This window comes from Ictidomys tridecemlineatus, chromosome 10 (genome assembly GCF_052094955.1).
Source record: "Ictidomys tridecemlineatus isolate mIctTri1 chromosome 10, mIctTri1.hap1, whole genome shotgun sequence".
Classification (NCBI taxonomy): Eukaryota; Metazoa; Chordata; class Mammalia; order Rodentia; family Sciuridae; genus Ictidomys; species Ictidomys tridecemlineatus.
Window position 1 is genome coordinate 123981846 of NC_135486.1, and position 21368 is coordinate 124003213.

A 21368-nucleotide genomic window follows, 5' to 3' on the forward strand; every position below is an offset into this window, starting at 1 on the left:
GAGGATCCAAAGTTCCAGGTCAGCCTCAGCAACTTAGCAAAGTCCTAAGCTCAGTGGTAAAGCACTACTGGGTTCAATTCCTAGCATGCAAAAGGCTTTTGGGACACAATGGGTGTTAATGAAAATGGAAGGAAGAGAATCAAATTCAAGCTCTCTGAGGTTATAGGTCATAGACCTCTGAGAAAAAGGGAAGGAGGCCCAGCAGATGACCTGGAGCTAGAGTAGCTTGAGGCCAGAACAACTTGATTGCCCTATAAAAGGCAGGATTGCTCCAAACTCAGTGGGCAGATCTAAAAACATATTTAAAAAAATCCCCACCACCAAAACCTCCAAATATTACCACCAAGCCCCCCAATGACCTTTTATTTTTATTTTATTTTTTTTTTCTAGAACAAGCAATTTTTTTTTGAGAGAAAGAGAGAGAATTTTAATATTTATTTTAGTTTAGTTTTCGGCGGACACAACATCTTTGTATGTGGTGCTAAGGATCAAACCCAGGCTGCACGCATGCCAGATGAGCACACTACCGCTTGAGCCACATCCCCAGCCCAACTTTTTATTTTTAGTGCGTAACAAAACCCATGTTCAAAGCCAGTAGAAGCACACACCTATAATTCCAGCTGAGAGGACAAATTCAAAGCCAGCCTCACCAACTTAGTGGGACCCCAGTCTCAAAATTGAAACATTTTAAAGCGGGCTAGGGGATATAAGCTCAGTGGTTACACACCCCTGGTTTTAACCTCAGGTTCCAAATGAATAAAAACAGAAAGAAAAATAAATAAATAAATAATGCAGGAAAGGGGCTGGGGTTGTGGCTCAGTGGTAGAGTGCTCGCCTAGCATGCATAAGGCACTGGGTTTAATCCTCAGCACCCCAATAAATATAAAGATATTGTGTCCACATAAAACTAAAAAACAAATAAATAAATAAAAGTGCAGGGATGTAGCTCAGTGGTGAAGTGCCTGTAGTTTCAGTTTCTGATACCAATGCAGGGAGCATGGCACAAACAAAACTCATCTTTTTACTAATTGGATACTTCTAGAGCCACCATGTTTCATTTTTTTGTGAATGTCTGCTGGAGAAGGACAAGGAAGAGGTACTCTGTATCTAACTAGTAACCCCAGAGAGCCAAAAGAAACATGTTGTAGCTAGTTTTTTCTTGGAGTTCAACCCTGCTTAAAATTTGACATTCTGAGGCTGGGGTTGTTTCTCAGTGGAACAGTGTTTGCTTAGCAGGTGTGAGGCCCTGGTTTGATCCTCAGCATCACATAAAAACAAACAAATAAAGTATTGTGTCCAACTACAACTAAAAAAATTTAAATGAATATATACATTTTTTTTAAAAAAAAATTAACATTCTATAAATCTGCTATTGGCATGAAGATTGGGATGAGATGAGAGGGCTGGGGCTGGGACTCAGAGACAGAGCACTCACCCAGCATGTGTGAGGCACTGGATTCGATTCTCAGCACCATATATTAATTAATTAATTAAAGGTCCATTGACAACTATATATATAGTATGTGTATATATATATATATATATATATATATATATATATATATATATATGTATGTATGTATGTAGGTGATGGGGTTAGAAGATGTAGATGTGGCCCTCTGCACTGCAGAATACCTCTCCCCACCCCCAGTTCTGGAGACTGAGCCCAGGGCCTCATACATGCTACACAAGCACTCTATCACTGAGTTCACTGAGTTACCTCCCCTGTCCACAAAAGAGCATCTTGATGAGGACCTACAGGAGTACTTTCCCTGAAGCTTCCCATGAATTATATAACCAATATTTACCTGGGCCTCTAGAAAGCTTGACAAATCCATAACTCACTTTTAGCAATTGCATAAACAGAACCTTATAAAGATGTTTTATATGTCAACCCTAGCTAGCTTCAGGCCATCATTTCCCCAAATTTCCTTTGCTATTTATTTTTTATTTTTTTAGTTGTAGTTGGACATAATACCTTGATTTTATTTATTTATTTATTTATATGTGGTGCTGAGGATCTAACTCAGCGCCTTGCACATGCTAGATGAGCGCTCTACCATTGAGCCTCAACTCCAGCAATTGCTATTTATTTTTTTATCTTTTTAATGATACTACTTGACTACTGCTGCTACTATCAGCAACAATGGCCAACATGGAGCAGCTGTGAGTCTTATTAGATGCCGAGCACGTGTTGTATAATATGTGGCTCTATAAATGCTTCATGTACTTTTTAAAATCAAGCAAGGTTAAATAAACAAGCACAACCAAAAATTCCTTCATCATCTTGATTGGACCCACTCAAAGGTGTGTTTTTCATATCTGAGGCCATATACACTAGAGATGAGCTGCACAACTTTGACCTTGTAGCTCTCTTTATGAATCTGTATTTGAAAAACAAAAAACAAAAAACTTCCAAAGCAAAATAAAATCCCTTCATGGTCAGAAGCCAGCTGTCTAGTGATGATAACTTGCCAAAACTCAACCTCTAATACTTCAATGATGAATTATAGAGAATCAGAGTAGAAAACTAATCTCATGTCCTTTATAAGGGTGATCAGAATCATCACTGATGACAACTGAATATTCACTCCAAGCCAGGCACCATTCTAAGAGCTCTCATGCACCTACACATTTAACCCACATGAGCACTCTATGAAACAGGAACTATTTTCTGTGGTTATAAGGCTAGAGAAATTTTATACATCTAGTATAAATACATTAAGACATATAATAAAATCTTTCCTCACATCCTTTGGACAAGATAGAAAGACACAGGCTGACTGTCATTAAGAATCACAGGGGGGGCTGGGGATGTGGCTCAAGCGGTAGCGCGCTCGCCTGGCATGCGTGGGGCCCAGGTTCAATCCCCAGCACCACATACCAACAAAGATGTTGTGTCTGCCGAGAACTAAAAAACTAAAAAATAAATATTAAAAATTCTTTCTCTCTCTCTCTCTTCTCTCACTCTCTCTTTAAAAAAAAAAAAAAAAAGAATCACAGGGGCTGGGGTGTGGCTCAAGTGGTAACACTCTTGCCTGGCATGCGCGGGGCATTGGGTTCGATCCTCAGCACCACATAAAAATAAAATAAAGATGTTGTGTCCACCGAAAACTAAAAAAAATAAAATTAAAAAAAAGAATCACAACTACTCATAAAAATTAGGCACCACCAAAGCTAGAGAAATATTCACAGATTTAACCCACTACTTCTATTCCTAGGGATGTATTTTAAGAAAACTTCAATATTTGTGAGATGTATATTCTCAAAGACTTCATCAGCTGGGTGCAGTGGTGCACACCTGTAATCTCAGTGATTTGTGAAGCTGAGACATGAGGATCACAAGTTCAACAGCAATTTAGCAAGGCCCTAAGAAACTTGTCTCAAAACTTAAAAATTTAAAAAAGAGCTGGGGGGTACTCGGGTTGTGGCTCAGTGGTACAGTGCTAGCCTTGCATGTGTGAGGCAATGGGTTCAATCCTCAGCACCACCTAAAAATAAAGAAAGATATTGTTCATCTGCAACTAAAAAAAAAAAAAAAAAAAAAAAAAAAAAGAGCTGGGGATGTGACTCAGTGGTAAAGTAACCTGAGTTCAATCCCCAGTATTCCCCACCCCCCCCCCCCCCACACACACAAAAAAAAAAAAAAAAAAAAAATTTGGTCAAAGTTTTATTTACAAAAGGAAAAAATAGGAGCATAGTCTGGGTATATATGGGTATATAGCACAGTGGTAGAGCACTTGCCTAGCAATTGCTCGATTAAGTATTGGCTATGTGGAAGCAATTATGTACAGCCATTAAAATCATGGCTGCAGGGGCTGGGGATGTGGCTCAAGCGGTAGGGTGCTCGCCTGGCATGCGTGCGGCCTGGGTTTGATCCTCCGGCACCACATACAAACAAAGATGTTGTGTCCGCCAATAACTAATAAATAAATAAATAAATATTTTTTTAAAAAATCATGGCTGCAAAGACAATGAAGCAACAAGAAATAACAACTAGGTGTTTAAAAGATGCTTAGGGAAAAAAAAAATACCAGACATACCACAATTTGTCTATCTGTTTGTCTCTTGATGGACATTTGTGTTATTTCCACATTTTAGCTACTGTGAACCTTCATAAACAAGTTTTTGTGTGGAAATATGTTTTCATTTGTCTTGAGTGTATACTAGGAATGGAATTGCTAGGTCACATGAAAATTCTCTGTTGAACTTTTTCAGGAATTATGAAAGTCTTTTCCATAGCTTCTATACCATTTTACATTTCTACTATTAATGTGTGAGGGTTCTAATTTCTTCACATCCTCAACACAACTGGTTATTTTCCATTTTTTAATTATTTAATCTTTTGCAGTACTGGGGATTGAACCCAAGATCTCACACATGCCAAGCAAGCAGTCTACCACTGAGCCACATCACCAGTCCTAATTATTAATTTTATTATAATGATCCCTGTGGGTGTCAGGTGGTATCTCATTGTGGTTTGGGTTTGTTTTTTTTTTATTATTGTTGTGGTTGTTATTGTTCTTTGTTTTTGTAGTACTGTGGATCCAACCCAAAGGTCTTGCGCATGCTAGTCAAGCCCTCCCCAATGAGCCACAACCACAGCCCCTCACTGTGGGTTAGATTTGCATTTTCCCAATGATTAGCAATACTAAGCATCTTTTTCTGCACTTGTTGGTATTGCACATCTTCTCTTGAGAAATGTCTGCTCAAGTTCTTTGCTCATTTTATAAGGTTGTCTGTCTTTTCACTATTCAGTGATATGTTTTTTTGTACTTTGGGTACTAGAACATTGTCAGATATTTGGTTTGCTAATATTTCCTACCATTCTGTGAGTTGTTGTTTTTCATGAATGTGAGTTGTCTTGATAATTTCCTTTGATATACAGATTTTAAATTTTGATGAAGTCCAGTAAATACATTTTTTTCTTTGGTTGGTTGTGCTTGCTAAATCCAAGGTCATGATGATTTAGCTCCATTTTTTTTCTTAAGGTTTTATAACTTTAGGCCTTAATTTTAGGTCTTTGATCTATTTGGAGTTGATTTTGAATTTCATTTTATTTTTATAATTATGACTTATAGCAAACAGTTTACTATTTATCATCCTAATGTTGAGTTTCCTTCTCAGATATGTTTCTTTCAGTAAAGAAAATGAGTCAAATTGAAGAAAAATAAAAGTAAATAACAATACAAAAGGGTACCTGGGGATGGCAATGATTATAAATAAAACTTGGGCATTCCTGCAGTCAGACCAAGGGAACAACCAGAGTGATTATTTAGGAGACATGGTAGTCAGGGAAGGCTGGGTGGAAGGGGTAGGATTCAGCTGGATTCCGAAAGTGGGAAGTTCCAGCCTGAATTAGAAAGTCCAAGACCCCAGATCCCAAGATCTGGAGGACCTGTTATCTCATCAGTCTAAAGTCCTACTTCTTGAGGGTCATAAAGGCCTCTCAGAGATAAAAGAAACAAATGGAATTGGGGTTGTGGCTTAGTGGCAGAACACTTACCTATCATGCATGATGCTTTCCAGCACCACCGCAAATGAACAAAACAAAAAGCAAAAAGAGACAAATGATTTAATGTGTATGGAAGTTCACACTGTAGAATGTTTAATGAATGTGAATTAAATGTGAGTTAATACCAGGGCCTAGACTTTAAGTTGGCTAGCATTTGAGTAGGACCCTAAAAAATGGACAAAATTTGCCAAAGTACAAAGAAATTCTTCAGAAAGTGAAGGGAGACCTGGCTCAGCTAATGGCCCAGGAGCAGGATGGTCTTGAATGTGCCAGGGGAGGGATATTTGGTGCCACATGAGAATGGAAATTACCAGGAGAGCATTGTTCAGACAGGCAGAAAGGTCAATTTGGGGCGGGGTGGGAGGGTACCGGGTATTGAACTCAGGGGCACTCAACCACTGAGCCACATCTCCAGATTTATTTTGTATTTTATTTAGGTACAGGGTCTCACTGAATTGCTTGGCACCTCACTTTTGCTGAGGCTGGCTTTGAACTTCCTCCTGTCTCAGCCTCCCAAACTGCTGGGATTACAGGCATGTGTCACCTCACCAGCCGGAAAGGTCAATTTCTGATAAGGAGTTTTTTGATAGGCCCCCAGGGAGTGTGGCCTTCACTGTTTCATAGGCCCCATTTAAAGTTCCTAGGGGTATGCTTATGGTGGAATTAGAAAGTGTTTTGACAGATTTGCTGGTTTTTCAAGTATTCTTAACTGTGTGCAACAATACAATACTCTCCTCCAATTACCTTCAATCCTCTTTCCAACCCTGAGGCTACGCTAGGGCATTTGTTCCTGGAAGTGATTTAGGGACCTCTCTGGAAGATTAGGTCATATGTCAATTGTGGGTAGGAAATCAGTCACATTTGTCTCAGTCTAACTTGGATCAGTTCAAATCTGAAAAGGAAATGAACATGTAGTTTTAATCCCACAATCTCCATTCCCAACATTATACTCCAAATAACATTTAAAAAGTATTCTGGGGGGCTTGGGTTGTGGCTCAGCGGTAGAGCGCTCACCTAGCACATGTGAGGCCCTGGGTTTGATTCTCAGCACCACATAAAAATAAATAAAATAAAGGTATTGTGTCCAACTACAACTAAAAAATAAATATTTTTAAAAAGTGTTTTAAATTAAAATTATCAAATAGAACACAAGTTTGCAAATGAAATTTCCTTCTTATTCCAGATAGTCAATCCTTCCTCCCAGAAACAACTATTATTTTCAGACACTTAATACCCACCCCAGATAGTCAAGATAGACATAAAAATTGATAGAGTAACAGTTCTTAAGAGTTGGAGAACATCTCATCCCATCCTGTCTTTCTGCCAATGAGGAAAGTGAGGCCCAGAAATGTGACAGGGTTATTTCAGATCACACCTTCATCACACCTTCAGATCACATACTGCAAATGTTTGGTTATAAAATTGCATACATTCTTTAATTGTATTTATATTTATTTTAGTTAGTATAATACACATTTTATTTGCCCAATTATACATGTTTTTTATAGTGTAAGATTATTTTTACTTTTTTTTTTCTTTGTGGTACTAGGGAATGAACCCAGGGTACTCTACCACTGAGCTGTGTCCTTAGCCTTTTTATTTTATTTTATTTATTTATTTTTCTTTTTGAGGCAGGGTCTTGCTAAGTTGCCCAGGCTGGCCTTGAACTTGTGATCATCCTGCATCAGCCTCTCAAATTGCTGGGATTATAGGATGCATCACTGTGTCCAACTTATTTTGACCTTTTTTTTTTTTTGGTACTAGGGATTGAACTCAGGGGACTTGACTACTGAGTCACATCTCCAGCCCCATTTTGAATTTTCTTTTTAGAGATAGTGTCTCAGTTAGTTGCTTAGCTACTTGTAGTTGCTGAGGCTGTCTTTGAACTTGAGATTCTCCTTCTCAGCCTCCCAAGCCTCGGGGATTACAGGTGTATGCCACCACACTCAGCTTATTTTGACTTTTTAAAAATATAAAAATTTCATAATTTCAAAAAATGTTTTGGGGCTGAGGATGTGGCTCAGTGGCAGAGTGTTTGCCTAGCATCTGTGAGGTACTAGGTTCAATTCCCAGCACCACATATAAATAAATGAATAAAATAAAGGTCCATATATCTAAAAAAATGTTTTAAAATCCTTTGTTGATAATGAAGACCATGGAGATATTCTGCAGGAGAATACAGCAATGCTTTTAGGAAGATCCATGGGGCCCCAGATGGACAGGAAAGAGTCATGGGGGCTGGAAGCAGGCAACCAAAAAGAAAGTAACTGTGGTGATTCAAGAATGAGAACCCAAGGGCTGGGTGGCTGCTGTGAGGCATACCTGCAATACCAGGGATTTGGCAGGCTCAGGCAGGAGGATAGCAAGTTCAAGGTTAGCCTCAGCAACTTGGTGAGGCCCTAAGCAACTTAGCAACACACGTCTCAAAACAAAACAAAAAAACGGACTGGAGATATAGCTCAGTGGTAAAGCACCCCTGGGTTCAATCCCCACTACCACAAACATACAGAGAATGAGACTCAAGGGTTGCTTAAGCAGAAGAGATGGGCACCTTGAACAGAGGAGGTGGGCAGATAGCAGGGGTGCCATCGCCTGAGGAAATTCTGGCTAAGGGGGCATATATAGATGAGGATCTTGGGGAACAGGATGATTAAGTTTGGTGTAGTGAAATGGAGCTGGTGAATCTGGGTAAGATTTAAGCAAACGGAAAGAAAGACCAAGCAAGGACTGTGCAGCTGGCATCTAAGGATTTTGGAATTGAGTATACTGAGAATTTTGAGGAAGACTGCACAGAGGAAGGACTGAGGTCTAAGCCATAGGAAAGTAGCAGTGATGAGGCAGCCTGAGGGTAGGACTTGATGTGAGAAGCTTTAGGGAGCCATAGCAGGTTCTTGAGCAGAGGAGTGACTGGTCCTGGAATCTCAAACTCTCAGAGGTGGAAGGGTCCTTCCAGGTTCTTTGGACCAGCTCTTGTCCCATATTTGAGGACCATAGCCTGAAAAGCAGTCTTCAACACACCCTGGAGGGGCATGCATATCTCCAAATCCCATCCTTTCCCATTGACAGCCTTCCCTACCTGCATTTAGGCAGCTGTCCTGGTGAGAAAGCAGCTCGAGTGGTGGACAGCATCAGCCTCTTCAGCTTCACATTTGATTGTTTTGGAGGTGAAAGGGATCAAACCCCAGATCTCCACATGCTAGGCAAGTGTTCTACCATTGAGCTATATCCCTAGCCAGTTTCATATTTGACCTTTGCATCTCTTCCATGGAGCAAAGCATTGGACTATGCATATGATTGTGGGTCCCTAAGTCCTCCCAGTTAAACATCTCCTGAGTTGCCTCAGGACATGGTTTTGAGACCCCTGGCTCTCCTGCCTGATGTGGAAGAGTGAGGCAGACTTGGCTAGAGATGGTCACTTCTTTTTGGGAAAGGAAACACATTCTTGCCAAGTGCTCAGTAAAATATTATCTCACTTAACCCTCTCATCCCTTGGGTACCAAGACTTATTCTTTTTCCGAAGAGGTGGAAGCTGAGGCTGAGGAGGTAGCTCAGTGGTAGAGTGCTTGCTTAGCATGTACAAGGTTCTGAGTTCAATCCCTAGCACTGGAGGGAAAAATAGTAGAAACCAAAGTAGAAGAAGCTCAATTTCCAAGAGGCAAAGTCAGTTGCCCAAGAACACACCACCTAGTGAGGATGGCATAGGGGGTGGATCAGGGTCTACTCAAGTAACTCACAGCAACTTGGGCCTTGGAGCATAAGGACTTAAATTGAGGGGCTCAGTAGGAGGATAGTGAGCCATGACCAAGAACATGGTGGTGGGTTGTTCGTGAAAGGCATGGGAGAGTGTCACCCTCATCCTTCTGAGAGTTCCCCTACCAGGAGTGTCACCTTTACCTTCATGGCTTCCAGTACCAGCTGACTGTAAGCAAGAGGATATCAGACTGTTGTGTACAATCAGAGAACCCTTCACCTTCCTAGAAGCAGGATCCCCAAGCTGTTCCCAGAGAAGGATTTGATCCAAATGGGGCTGCCCTGCTTTTCTCAATTCCTCTCTCCAGCTCCCAGAACAAGATGAGGGAGAGAATGGAGGGACTGAGCATTTTACCCTTTGATCCCAAATACACTTGTACTTCTCCACGCAGCACAATGATGGATAGGAGTCATGGTGGCTCTGGAACCACCACTCCTGAGTTTCAATCTGGTTTTGTCACCAGCAAGCTGTGTGCAAGTGAGTTACCTTCTTTATCTTTGGGATAGTAGTAATGTTGGTGTCATGAGTTGTCACGAAGGCTCAAGGAACCTGAGCCTGCACATACTTGAAACAGTGCCTGGCACATAGTAAGTGCTTATCAAGACAACCCCTTCAGAAGACATCATTTTCAGGTTGTTTACTCTGAACTTGGAGGATGCAGACTAAGGGTTATCAATACCCACAGTTAAATGGCTGTTGGGACATTAATAACAAAGCCCATTCAGTAATGAAACCACCTCTAAGTCTCAGGATTGAGGACAAAATAAGAGCAAAAAACCTTGGGATGTCAGTGCCCCTATACAGAAAGAAGATACTGTCCCACTAAGAACAGATCCCCCCACCGTCCCACCCTCAGGACTGGATATTAAACCCAGAGACATTCTACTACTGAGCTATATTCCCAGTCTGTCTGTCTGTCTTATTTATATACTTATTTATTTATGGATTGAACCCAGGACTCTTAACAACTGAGACATATCCCAGCCCTTTTTATTTTTTTGAGACGGATCTTGCTAAATAGCTGAGACTGGCCTTAAATTCGCAATCCTCCTGCCTAGCCTCCTGGTTGTTAGGATTATAGGCATGGGCCACCAAGCACAGCTAAGGTCAGTTTTTGACATGTGAATATTTGGGTCATAATGCCACATCTTTAGATTTTCCAAAGAAGCCCCAAATTAAGATATTAATGTGAAATACACTGTTCATTTGTTTGGTTTTTTTTTTTTTTTTTTGAGATGAAGTCTTGCCTAGACTGGTCTTTAAACTCCTGGGCTCAAGCAATTTCCTGACTCAGCCTCCCCAGGATCTGGGACTACAGATGTGTGATACTGTGCTGGGCTTCTGTGTACTGATTTTTAAGTGTGGCAATAAAATTCAGTTAAAATATCAAACAAAAAAAATTGTAAGCCAAATTAAACTCTTTGGTGAGCCTCCAAGGTAAAGCTTTCCTGTAATATCACTGCCCCAGGGGCTACCTGCCAATCACTGTTTGTGTATTAGAGACACAATAGTGTATGCAAGAGATAAAGCCCCTTCCCAGGAGGAGTGACATCAGGTGATGAAGGTATATGGAGGGACAAATAGAGGTAGACAGAGAACACAGAAATATTCTGTTGTGGGCTGAAAGAAAAAGAACAGACTAAGGAGGGGCAAAGGCCCTAAAGTGAGAGTCTGGAGTTGAAGATGGTAGCAGCCAGGGACAAGGGGCAGATGTGCCTGGAGGGCGAAAGTAAAAGGAGATGGCCCTGAGAAGCAAGAAGAGGTAGGACTGGGCTGGACCTCTTTTCCTGGTGGCTACACAGTCTGAATCCTAGATGAAACTTCATTCTTTTTTTAGTTTTTAGTTTTCGGTGGACACAACATCTTTATTTGTATGTGGTGCTGAGGATTGAACCCGCATGCCAGGCGAACGCACTACCACTTGAGCCACATCCCCAGCCCCGAAACTTCATTCTTTAACAATATCTGACATTTAGTTTGTCCCATTCCTAGCTCCTACACATCCCTGGGTAGATAACCCTTTGCACATTCTGTGATATTCCTTTGTGTCTGTAATAGTCTTTTTTTTTTTCCCCTGGTTGTGCTAGGGATTGAACCCAGGGCCTCCCACATGTTAGGTAAGTGTTCTACCACTGAGCTACATTCCTAGCCCTTTTTTTAAATTTTATTTTGAGATCGGGTCTCACTAAGTTGGTCTTGAACTTGACATCCTCCTGACTCAGCCTGCAGAGTAGCTGGAATTGCAGGCATGTGTGACCTTGCCTGGCTATTATCAAACTTCTTGAGGGTAGAAAACCAGGTTCTCATTCCACTCTAAATTCTCTTGCCCCTGTGTTCAAAGAATGTGCCCTGAAGCATGTTGCTTCACTTTTCACACCTCGGTTTCCTCACTTGAGAAACAGAAATATGCAGTTCTGCCCCACTGTACTGAAGAAGGAATGAGATAAAGATAGTAAAAATTGGGAGCTCAGATAACCTCTGCTTTAGAAGGTCACCAATGTTCCTGAGGTTTTGAAGTTTTCTCCTGCTGGGAGCAGAGTGCCCCTTAAGCTGCTGGGAAGGGTTCTTGCTCTCCTTTTCCTGGGGAACCCTTTCTAAATTCTGACACTGTGGACCTCAGTTTCCTCTTCTAAGGAGAGCTGATAGAGGAAAGCAGCAGCACAGGCTCGCTGTCCCCATTCTTGTAGCCACGATTTATTTAATTTAAGCTCTTTTTGGTTTGTAGCGGGTTCTCCCTCCGCTCTGCCCTGCCAGGCTCTGCTCCCACCCCAGAACCCAGGCATTCCAGCCCCATCCCAGGGTGAGTCCAAACAAAGACCGGCCCCAGGGGACTAGCAGCCGCCAAATCATAACTGGCAAGGCTGGCGAAACCCCTGCTCCGGCAGGATGGAGAATGGCCAGAAATCCAGAGACCCTCCCTGGCACCTGGGTTTCCCCCAGCCGCCCGACTCGCCTGCTTCCATTTGAGACAGGGAGAGGGGTGTCCTCTCAGCCACCTCCCTGCTCCTGCCATCCCCTTTTCTTTTTCCCAGGCTGTGGGAGGCAAAGGGTTAAATCCCATAGAGCTGATGCTCTGACTCCAGGCTAGAGGGGCCCGGGAAGCTGGGGTCACTTCCTGCTCCGTCCCAGTCACCCTGAACTGGTCCCTGGGTCCTCAGCCTGGAATCACCCCTTGAGAAGGACCCCAGAGTCCTCGGCGTCTAGCCCGACCCCCGAGGCAGGGCATTGAAGGGGTTAAGTCCCCTGGGGCTGGACTCTGCCTTCCGGCTTTTCCCAGACCCCAGAGCCGTGAGTTGGGGACGCCTGGGTTCCTAGGGGGTGGCCTGGAGGGCCCGGGACGGCCACCGGGGAACAATGGGGCCCGGGAGGCGGGGGCCCCGCGACTGGGCCCGAGCCCCCCGCCCGGCCCTCGTCAGCCTGGGGCAGGGGTGGGGGCCGGGGCAGGGGGCCGCGGAGGGCTGGAGGATTCTGGGAAGAGCGCGAGGGTCTGGCGGTGGGGGAGGGGGAGGGCGTGAGCATTCTGGGAAGAGGGAATGGGGGCCGGCCGAGAGCCGCAGCTCTGGAAGGAACCCGGCGCCGGCGGGAGAGCCAGGAACCCTGGGTGCCGGCGGGGGAGGGGGAGGATGCCCAGGCTCGGGATTGGAAGCCGGAAAGAGGGTCACTGTGCCAGGGAGCACGAGTCCAGGGTCTGGCCTAGCGCGGGCCGGGTGGGGGAGGCCGGGGCTCGAGGCCGGGGTGGTCACGTTCCCGCTGCCTCCATGTCAGGGTCACCCTGGGCCGCTCCCACACCTCTCCCGGAGGCGGTCCCCTCCTCCGCGCCCTCCGCACTGGGGCCGTCCGAGGTCCGAGGCTAGCGCTCTTGGGCCTGGGCTGGCTCCAAGCACTTCTTGCCTCCCTCAATCTTCCCACTTTCATATTCCATGTCAGCCGGCTCATTAACCCTTTCCCTATACTCTGGACCACTGAGTTTGCCTCTCTCAGGCCATCAAGGTACAAAAGCTCTTACCTGTCCTCAGCAAACACAGCAGGTCGCCTTTAGCCCTCCCTGGCCTCCTCAGAACAGCCAGGCAGAGATCTCTGCTTTCACCTCCCTAAGACAGTTACAGGTGGGGGATGGGGGGTTCTCAGAGCCTAATTGGATGCAGAGATGAAGAAATTAATTTACTTCCTAAAAACTAACTTCTTACTGCTCTTTGGCAGGGTTCAGCAGACTCTTGCTTCACCTTAGTCACCTCTTGGCTCCCTCCTCTTGAGTCCTTGCCATGTCTGCTTTGCACCATTGCCCCTGTGTACACAATCCCATCCACACAGCCACCAAAGCCCAGGCCCTTCCCAGGGATTCCCATCAGGGTGTAGATGTGACAGGAAGTCCTCCTAGCACTTTGCTCCTGTGGTCCTGTTTCCCTATCCTGGAATCATCTCTGTGGGGAATGACAACTGCTGTGTTGTCAAGGGAAACCTGGGAGGGGGGATTACTGTGAATTTGAATTCCTTTACTGCCATCCTCTTGCAAACTGATCTTTAAAGGCATTGGAACAAACAGGTTTTCCAGGAGCAAGGGAGATCTAGCTCATTCGTTCATCTTCATTCATTCAACAAAACATTTATTGAGCATCTGTTATGAGCTAGGCACTGTCCTGGGCATGTGATAACACATCAGAATAGAACAAAAGGAATAAAGGGGGCCCAAGATAGGACTAGTAATAGAATGCTTTGACCAACAGGATTGTCTCCAGCTCATTGATGGAAGGCCTGGTCACTGGGTTCAACCCGTCTTTTTATAGCCAAGGAAACTGTGGTCCCAGAAATTTCTCCAACCCATTCTCATGGGCAGCCAGCAGGCTCTGTCTGAGCTTTCCTTGTCACTGGTCTTCTGCCAGCAGCCCACGAGTATGACTCTCACATGACTCCCAAGGTCACCTCATGCTCTCAGAGACAGGGGCAGGGCAAACACAGAACCTTGTATTTATGATCTAAGCTCTGCCACTTCCCAGCCTGGGACCTTGGGAGTGTCTCCCCCTGTGTTGATTTTACTAATCTGTAAAATGGACAACCCCTCATGGGGTTGTGAGAGAACTGGGTGGAAGAAATGAGGACACTCTGGCAGGCACCAAGTCCTCTGCAGGTGTTCTCCACACACTCCTTCATTCTCTCTTTGTGTCTCTCTCTTGAGGCTCCTGCAGAAGCCCCTGATTTTAAACCGCCCCTCCCCCAACCTCTGACCTGATCTTTCTGTGCTTAGAAAAAGGGAAAGTGTCTCAGTCATTTTGGAGAGCTTCTGTCCCTTCTGGGAAATTGGGGTGGCTTCTCATTTTAACCCTTTAAGTGTGAACCTCAGTACAGTCTGGGGCTCATAAGGGAAAAGTTTATTGGTCTCAATTAGCAGCCCCATTAGGGAGGAAAATTGAAGTCTTAATGAGCTTCCTCTGATTTGCAAAATAACAGGTTCCCCAGCCTCTGGGCATCAGAGGTGTGGGTGTCAGGTACTTTTCCAGCCCCCAGTCTGGGTTCAAAGGGTTATGGCTGATGAGTTTTTAATTGCACTCTTACATTCAGCTACTTGCTTAATTGTGATCTTAAGATCTGGAGCAAGAATCAGGCCTGCGGCAGAAAGGGGACCACAGAACTGGTGCCTGGACAAATTAGGTGGTAGGACGCTGAAGTTTACATTAGTAGGAATAAGGAGGAGTGAGGCTAAGGGGGAGTAAAGAAAAGAGCAAAATCACCTTGCGATGTGTGCTATCTCTCCCTCCCCCCACCCCAGGGTCCCTGGAACCCTCCAAGACCTGAGCTCTGGGATGGAGCCTGAGACAGTGCTGTGGGGCCCGGATCTGCAGGGTCCTGAAGAGAGCCTGAATGATGCTCACAGAGGTGAGGGGCACAAGAAGGGACTGTAGTCCAGACAAGACAATAGCCACAGTTCAAGGGAGGGACCCAGACTCTGAGGGAAATGGGAGGGAAAAGAAAACAGTCCCTGTGTTCTGAAAGGAGATGGGGGCTGGAGACTCCCTTTCTGTCTGTAGGTGCGGAGAGTGGGAACGAAGAGGAGAACCTTCAGCAGGAAAGTTCTGGGGAGGAGGTCATCTTGGGAGATCCAGCTCAGAGTCCAGAATCCAAGGACCCACCAGAGATGCCCCTGGAGAGCCCTTCCCAGGATCCTTCAGACCCCCAGGACTCCCCCACCTCACTGGGTCCCTCTAATCCTTTGGACCACCAGACCTCCCTGGACACCCCAGCCCCGGAGGTAGTCCCTACCCCGTCTGACTGGACCAAGACCTGTGAGGCCAGTTGGCAGTGGGGGACGCTCACCACCTGGAACAGCCCCCAGGTGGTCCCCACCAACGAGCCTAGCCTGCGGGAGCTGGTGCAGGGTCGTCCCTCTGGAGCCGAGAAGCCCTACATTTGCAACGAGTGTGGCAAAAGCTTTAGCCAGTGGTCCAAGCTGCTGCGGCACCAGCGCATCCACACGGGCGAGCGGCCTAACACCTGCTCTGAGTGTGGCAAGAGCTTCACGCAGAGCTCGCACCTGGTGCAGCACCAGCGCACGCACACAGGAGAGAAGCCCTACAAGTGCCCCGACTGCGGCAAGTGCTTCAGCTGGAGCTCCAATCTGGTGCAGCACCAGCGCACCCACACGGGCGAGAAGCCCTACAAGTGCACCGAGTGCGAGAAGGCCTTCACCCAGAGCACCAACCTCATCAAGCACCAGCGATCCCACACTGGTGAGAAGCCCTACAAGTGCGGCGAGTGCCGGCGGGCTTTCTACCGCAGCTCGGACCTCATCCAGCACCAGGCCACCCACACCGGCGAGAAGCCCTACAAGTGCCCTGAGTGCGGCAAGCGCTTCGGCCAGAACCACAACCTCCTCAAGCACCAGAAGATCCACGCCGGGGAGAAGCCCTACCGCTGTACCGAGTGCGGCAAGAGCTTCATCCAGAGCTCGGAGCTGACCCAGCACCAGCGCACGCACACCGGCGAGAAGCCCTACGAGTGCCTGGAGTGCGGCAAGAGCTTCGGCCACAGCTCCACCCTCATCAAGCACCAGCGGACTCACCTGCGCGAGGACCCCTTCAAGTGCCCGGTGTGCGGCAAGACCTTCACCCTGAGTGCCACGCTGCTGCGGCACCAGCGCACGCACACGGGCGAGCGGCCCTACAAATGCCCCGAGTGCGGCAAGAGCTTTAGCGTCAGCTCCAACCTCATCAACCACCAGCGCATTCACCGCGGGGAGCGGCCCTACATCTGCGCTGACTGTGGCAAGAGCTTCATCATGAGCTCCACCCTCATCCGCCACCAGCGCATCCACACCGGTGAGAAGCCCTACAAGTGCTCCGACTGCGGCAAGAGCTTCATCCGCAGCTCGCACCTCATCCAGCACCGACGCACCCACACGGGCGAGAAGCCTTATAAGTGCCCCGAGTGCGGCAAGAGCTTCAGCCAGAGCTCAAACCTCATCACGCACGTCCGCACCCACATGGATGAAAACCTTTTCGTGTGTTCCGACTGTGGGAAGGCCTTCCTGGAGGCTCATGAGCTGGAGCAGCACCGGGTGATCCATGAGAGGGGCAAGACCCCTGCCAGAAGAGCTCAGGGTGACACCCTGCTGGGGCTGGGGGATTCTGCCCTGCTGACCCCGCCCCCTGGAGCCAAGCCCCACAAGTGTTTGGTCTGCGGAAAGGGCTTCAACGATGAGGGCATCTTTATGCAGCATCAGAGGATCCATATTGGAGAAAACCCCTACAAAAATGCAGACGGTCTCATCGCACACCCAGCACCCAAAACACCTCAATTCCGTCCCCCGAGGCTCCCTTTTGGGGGGAATTCCTACCCAGGTGCTGCCGAGGGCAGAGCTGACCCCCCAGGACAGCCCCTTAAAACGCCTGAAGGTCAGGAGAGCTTAAGCCAAAGGTTGGGGCTGCTCTCCTCTAAATCCTACATTTGTTCCCACTGTGGAGAAAGCTTCCTGGATCGCGCTGTGCTCCTCCAACATCAGCTCACCCATGGCAATGAAAAGCCTTTTCTCTTTCCAGATTATAGGATTGGCTTAGGGGAAGGGGCAGGGCCCAGTCCCTTCTTGAGTGGCAAGCCCTTTAAATGCCCTGAATGCAAAAAAAGTTTTGGCCTCAGCTCTGAGTTGCTGCTACACCAGAAGGTGCACGCAGGCAGGAAATCCCAGAAGAGTCCTGAGCCAGGGAAGAGTTCTTCCGTCCTCCTGGAGCACCTCAGGAGCCCCCTGGGGGCCAGACCCTACAGCTGCTCTGATTGTGGGGCCTCCTTCCTCGATCGCCTGGCCCTCATCCGACACCAGGAAACCCACACCCAAGAAAAGTCCCCCAGACCTGAGGACCCCCTGCCAGAACCAGCCACCCTGTCCACGAGCCAAGGGAGCCAAGGTGGTGAGGGAGAGGCTCCCACCCCCACAGGGAGCAGCAGCCACAGGGAAAGAGAGAGCCCCAAAACCCTCTTGGAAGAAAAGCCCTATTTGTGCCCTGAGTGTGGAGATGGCTTCACAGAAGTTGCAGCCCTCCTTCTCCATAGAAGCTGCCATCCAGGTGTCTCCCTGTGAAATAGGTGTGGAGACCAGGGGCCTCTCTCTCCTGAGAGGAACTGGCTCCCAAAAAAAATCATGTGGGGAAAGGAGGACAACCCTATCAGATTGTAGCGAAGTGGAGGATAAAGAACCCTGGGAAAAATAGTGCTTTTACATCAGTGATAAGAAACCCTATAAAATTGTTGGTGGGAGCCACTTATAATGCAGTAGAGAAAAACTGTTGGGTTAGAAACCCTATAAATATGTAGGAAAAAAAAAGCCCTTTAAGTCTGTAGCAGAAAAACCCTATAAACCTTAGTGGATAAAAGCCCTATTAATTGTAGGAAGAGGTCCCAATATGTCTCTAGACAACCCCATAAAACTGTATCAAAATCCTATAGGGTCAGGGAAGAACAGGGAACTCAGCATGGCATTGCCTTGGGATGGTGACCCTCAAAAGGTACAGGAAACACCTCCCACAATGCTGATTCTGCAGTGTCCTCTCCCACTGGCGAATGGGAGGAGCCCCTTTCCCAGCAGCCTTGGACCGTTACACTGAGAAAATTCTCAGCTAGGGAGTAGTGTGGGAGAATGCTCTGGAACTGAAAAAGGAAGAAAAAAACAGGAGAAAATAAGTTAACGAGGAGCTTTTGAACCCACAGAGAAGATAAGACACAGAAGCCGGGGAGAGAAAGGTGTAGCTTGTCTCACTGGGGGTACAAGGCCAATCTTAGATGAATTGTAGGTTAGGGGAAGAGGCCCATGGAATCTGTAAACATGAACCCAAAAATGAGGGAGAAAAATTATGTCAAGCCTTTTTAAAAGCTGAAGTTTGGGGTACATAAAATACTTGGAGTGTAAGAATACTGGGAAACCACCACAAAAATTAGGGGGAATTTCTGTTAGATTGCTTGGAGGAAGGCAAGGTAGAGAAACTGTTCAAATAGAACCCAGCAAACTCCAGGCCAGATTCTCCCCTTTCCAAGAACTTGTTAAACTGTAAATTCAAGCAGATCCCAGCCAAGGTTCTTCCTGAGCCAGGCAGGACCACTTTCCCCAGCCCAGCTGGGAAGTCTACTCCAAGAGGCCTCCAGGATTGGTGGGGGCCTCTGCCACATTCTCAGGTCTCACGGTCAGGAGGTTTTTCCTGAAATCTAACTGCCCCCAGTCTTGCTGCAGTGGCAGCTCATTTCCTCAAATTCTGTCCTCAGTGGAGAGGGAGAACCGCTGCTAGTCGACCTCCAAAGAATAAATCCCTTCAGAGACTCAAGACTTGTATGTGGTTGTCCTCCCTAGACTGAGTCAGCGAGAGCCACTTGAGGGTTCTCTGTGGTGACAAGGGATGGCAAGACAACAGAATAGAAAGCTTTGATTAGCCAGCAACCTGATTTTAAACCTCAGCCTTTCATGTGAGCCGGTGGCAAGGCTGTCCACAGGATGAGCCAGCCCATGTGCAGTGGTGGGTGCCCAGATTCCCCACAGACTGGACCAGAAGTCCCGAAAAAGTCTACAGAAGTCCGACCACCTTCCTCACCTGGTACCTGGAGCCCTCTGATGTGATCTTGGCCTTTGAAAGGGAAGATTCCACCCCCCGCGGCTCCTCTCTCCTTAGCTGGAAACCACTGGAGGGAAATGGAAGGATGAGAACCTTCTACCAGTCTCACTTCTCCTCACACACTGCACAGCTATATTTCATAAACCCAGCCAAACCTGCTTATGTGACTGGGGCTGTGTGATGGGGAGAGATGGGTGCCCTATAAAATGGTTAAAGAGAGAAGACTCTGAAAAGAAGCATCTGCAACAAGGATCCCCCCATAACCCTGGAAACCTTTAAAGATGGGGAGGACTCTGCTTAGTGCTCAGTTGGAAAGGAAGTGCCCCCTGACCCCACACTGGCACCAGCAATGCACTGTCCTGGAGTAGGAGGACTGAGAGGTGAGGTGGCTCTTCAGGAGTCACATGCCCAGAGAGGCGCTACCTGGATTCCTACAAAGCTGTGAAAGAGACCTCTAATCTCATTATCTGTAAGTTCAAAAGGTGAAAACCCTTCACCCTTATCTATCCTGTCCACAAAGGGATAACCCTCAATTCTAAAAGGATCAAAATCTATAACATTGTGGGAGAAAAAGATCAGGCCTGCTGCGGGAAAGGAAACGCAGGTCTTATATAATTGTGAAAGGGCCTTGTTAACCTCCGCATTAAGCCCCACCCCACCCAAGTGCCAGGAAGGAGAGGTCCTCTGAGGAGCCTGACTGCAAATCTCTATTGTCAGAAATGTCCATGAAGGGGTGTCCCTATAAGACTCAGAGGAGATTAGTCCTCCAAGTCTAAGCTGATTTGTTCCCTTCTAAGATGGTAGCAGAAACTTCAGTTGTAGAGACAAACTCCTTAAAGCTAGGAGCAGATTCTCTCAGACACAGGTCTGAGAATCTGTCTTCAGAAGAGTGCTGGGGAACAGCTTTTGGGGGAGGTGGTCTTAGTCAAGGTCAGCTGTAGCCTATTGAGGACTAGGGTGTAGCGTACATAGTAGGATGCTCGCATGTTGTGGGGACAGGTGAAGGCTAAGGGTCTTGGCTCAGGTACTGAATGGATGATATGGACACTGCTGGTGGAGTCTAGGGCTTCCCAGTAGGAAAGGGGCAGAGTCAGAGACCTCTGGGTGTGGCCTGTTCTCTCTTGCCCACCTTCCCAAACTTCTTTAGCCAGGTTCATCCCTCCTAGAGCCAGCTACATCTGAGAAACTAAGCAGGGAGGTGACAGTGTCAGAGTCCTGACTGGCTCAGACAGGGCCAGGGATCCAGACACCTGCCCACCAGAACAGTCTGGAAGGCATAATATAGTCAAACCCTCTTATCCAACTCCATGCCAGCCCCAGAGCCCTCAGAAGTGCCCTAGTGGAGGACTCCATCAGCCAGAGGCCAGGAGTCATTGGTGAAAGCAGAAGGGAGGGTCTAGAAACTGATCTGAGCTTAGGGTGAAACTTGAAACTGCTGTGGCTATGGAGGTCAGATGGGAACTCAAAAGAACTAGGCATGAATCCTGAAGTGGGGGGAACTTGAAACCATCACAACCAAGAGGTGGGGCTCCATGACCTCCACCCTGAGGTGAGCAGCTCCCAGACTCATTTGCCCCCATGAGGGAAGCCCCACTCACCTGACTTATCCCTGTGAAGAGAGGCCCCACTTTTGAGTGTTGTGTGTCAATAACAGTGTTGTGTCACTGGTGGTCATGTTGATTAGTTGAAGAGAATAAAGGGAATAAGATTTCCCAGTGTTTTTTTTTTTTTTGTCTTCTCATTCAGCCTAAAGCAAGTTCAAAGAGCTTGTCTTTTCCCTGAGCCAGGGCTCATAAGTGACAAAGCTCAGTCTAGCCCCAGGTCTAGCCTTTTCCTAGGAGGTCTAAAATGCCTGTCCAGTGGGATTTAAAAAATGTAAAAATCTTGCTGAGCTGGGGTGGAGCTCAGTAGTAGTGTGCTTGTCTATCCTGTGCAAGGGCCTGGGTTCCATCCCCAGCACTGAAAGAAAAAAATAAATTAAATCCATACCCTTAATAGGAGAGGAGGGGATACCTCA

The 21368-nt window shown here is 46.9% G+C and overlaps 1 protein-coding gene across 2 annotated transcripts; it reads left to right on the forward strand.

Annotated features, from left to right (window-relative positions):
• Positions 1–12348: 12348 nt before the first annotated feature.
• Znf629 (zinc finger protein 629) lies at positions 12349–21063 on the forward strand. 2 transcript variants are annotated; one of them, XM_005323865.5, is made up of 3 exons: positions 12349–12554; positions 15031–15137; positions 15290–21063. In XM_005323865.5, the coding sequence occupies exons 2-3, from the start codon at positions 15065–15067 to the stop codon at positions 17830–17832; spliced, it is 2616 nt and encodes an 871-aa protein (XP_005323922.1). In that variant the 5' UTR covers positions 12349–12554; positions 15031–15064; the 3' UTR covers positions 17833–21063. The 2 variants fall into 2 exon arrangements, with proteins under 2 accessions (XP_005323922.1, XP_040133459.1); XM_040277525.2 differs by lacking the exon at positions 12349–12554 and adding an exon at positions 12813–13256.
• The last annotated feature ends 305 nt before the right edge of the window (positions 21064–21368 follow it).

What these genes read in the sequence shown, in the direction of transcription:
- Znf629 (XM_005323865.5), top strand. Translation starts at nt 15,065, where the DNA reads ATGGAGCCTGAGACAGTGCTGTGGGGCCCGGATCTGCAGGGTCCTGAA. An exon ending in CCTGAATGATGCTCACAGAG is followed by an intron (nt 15,138 to 15,289) that starts GTGAGGGGCACA and finishes TTCTGTCTGTAG; the next exon opens with GTGCGGAGAGTGGGAACGAA.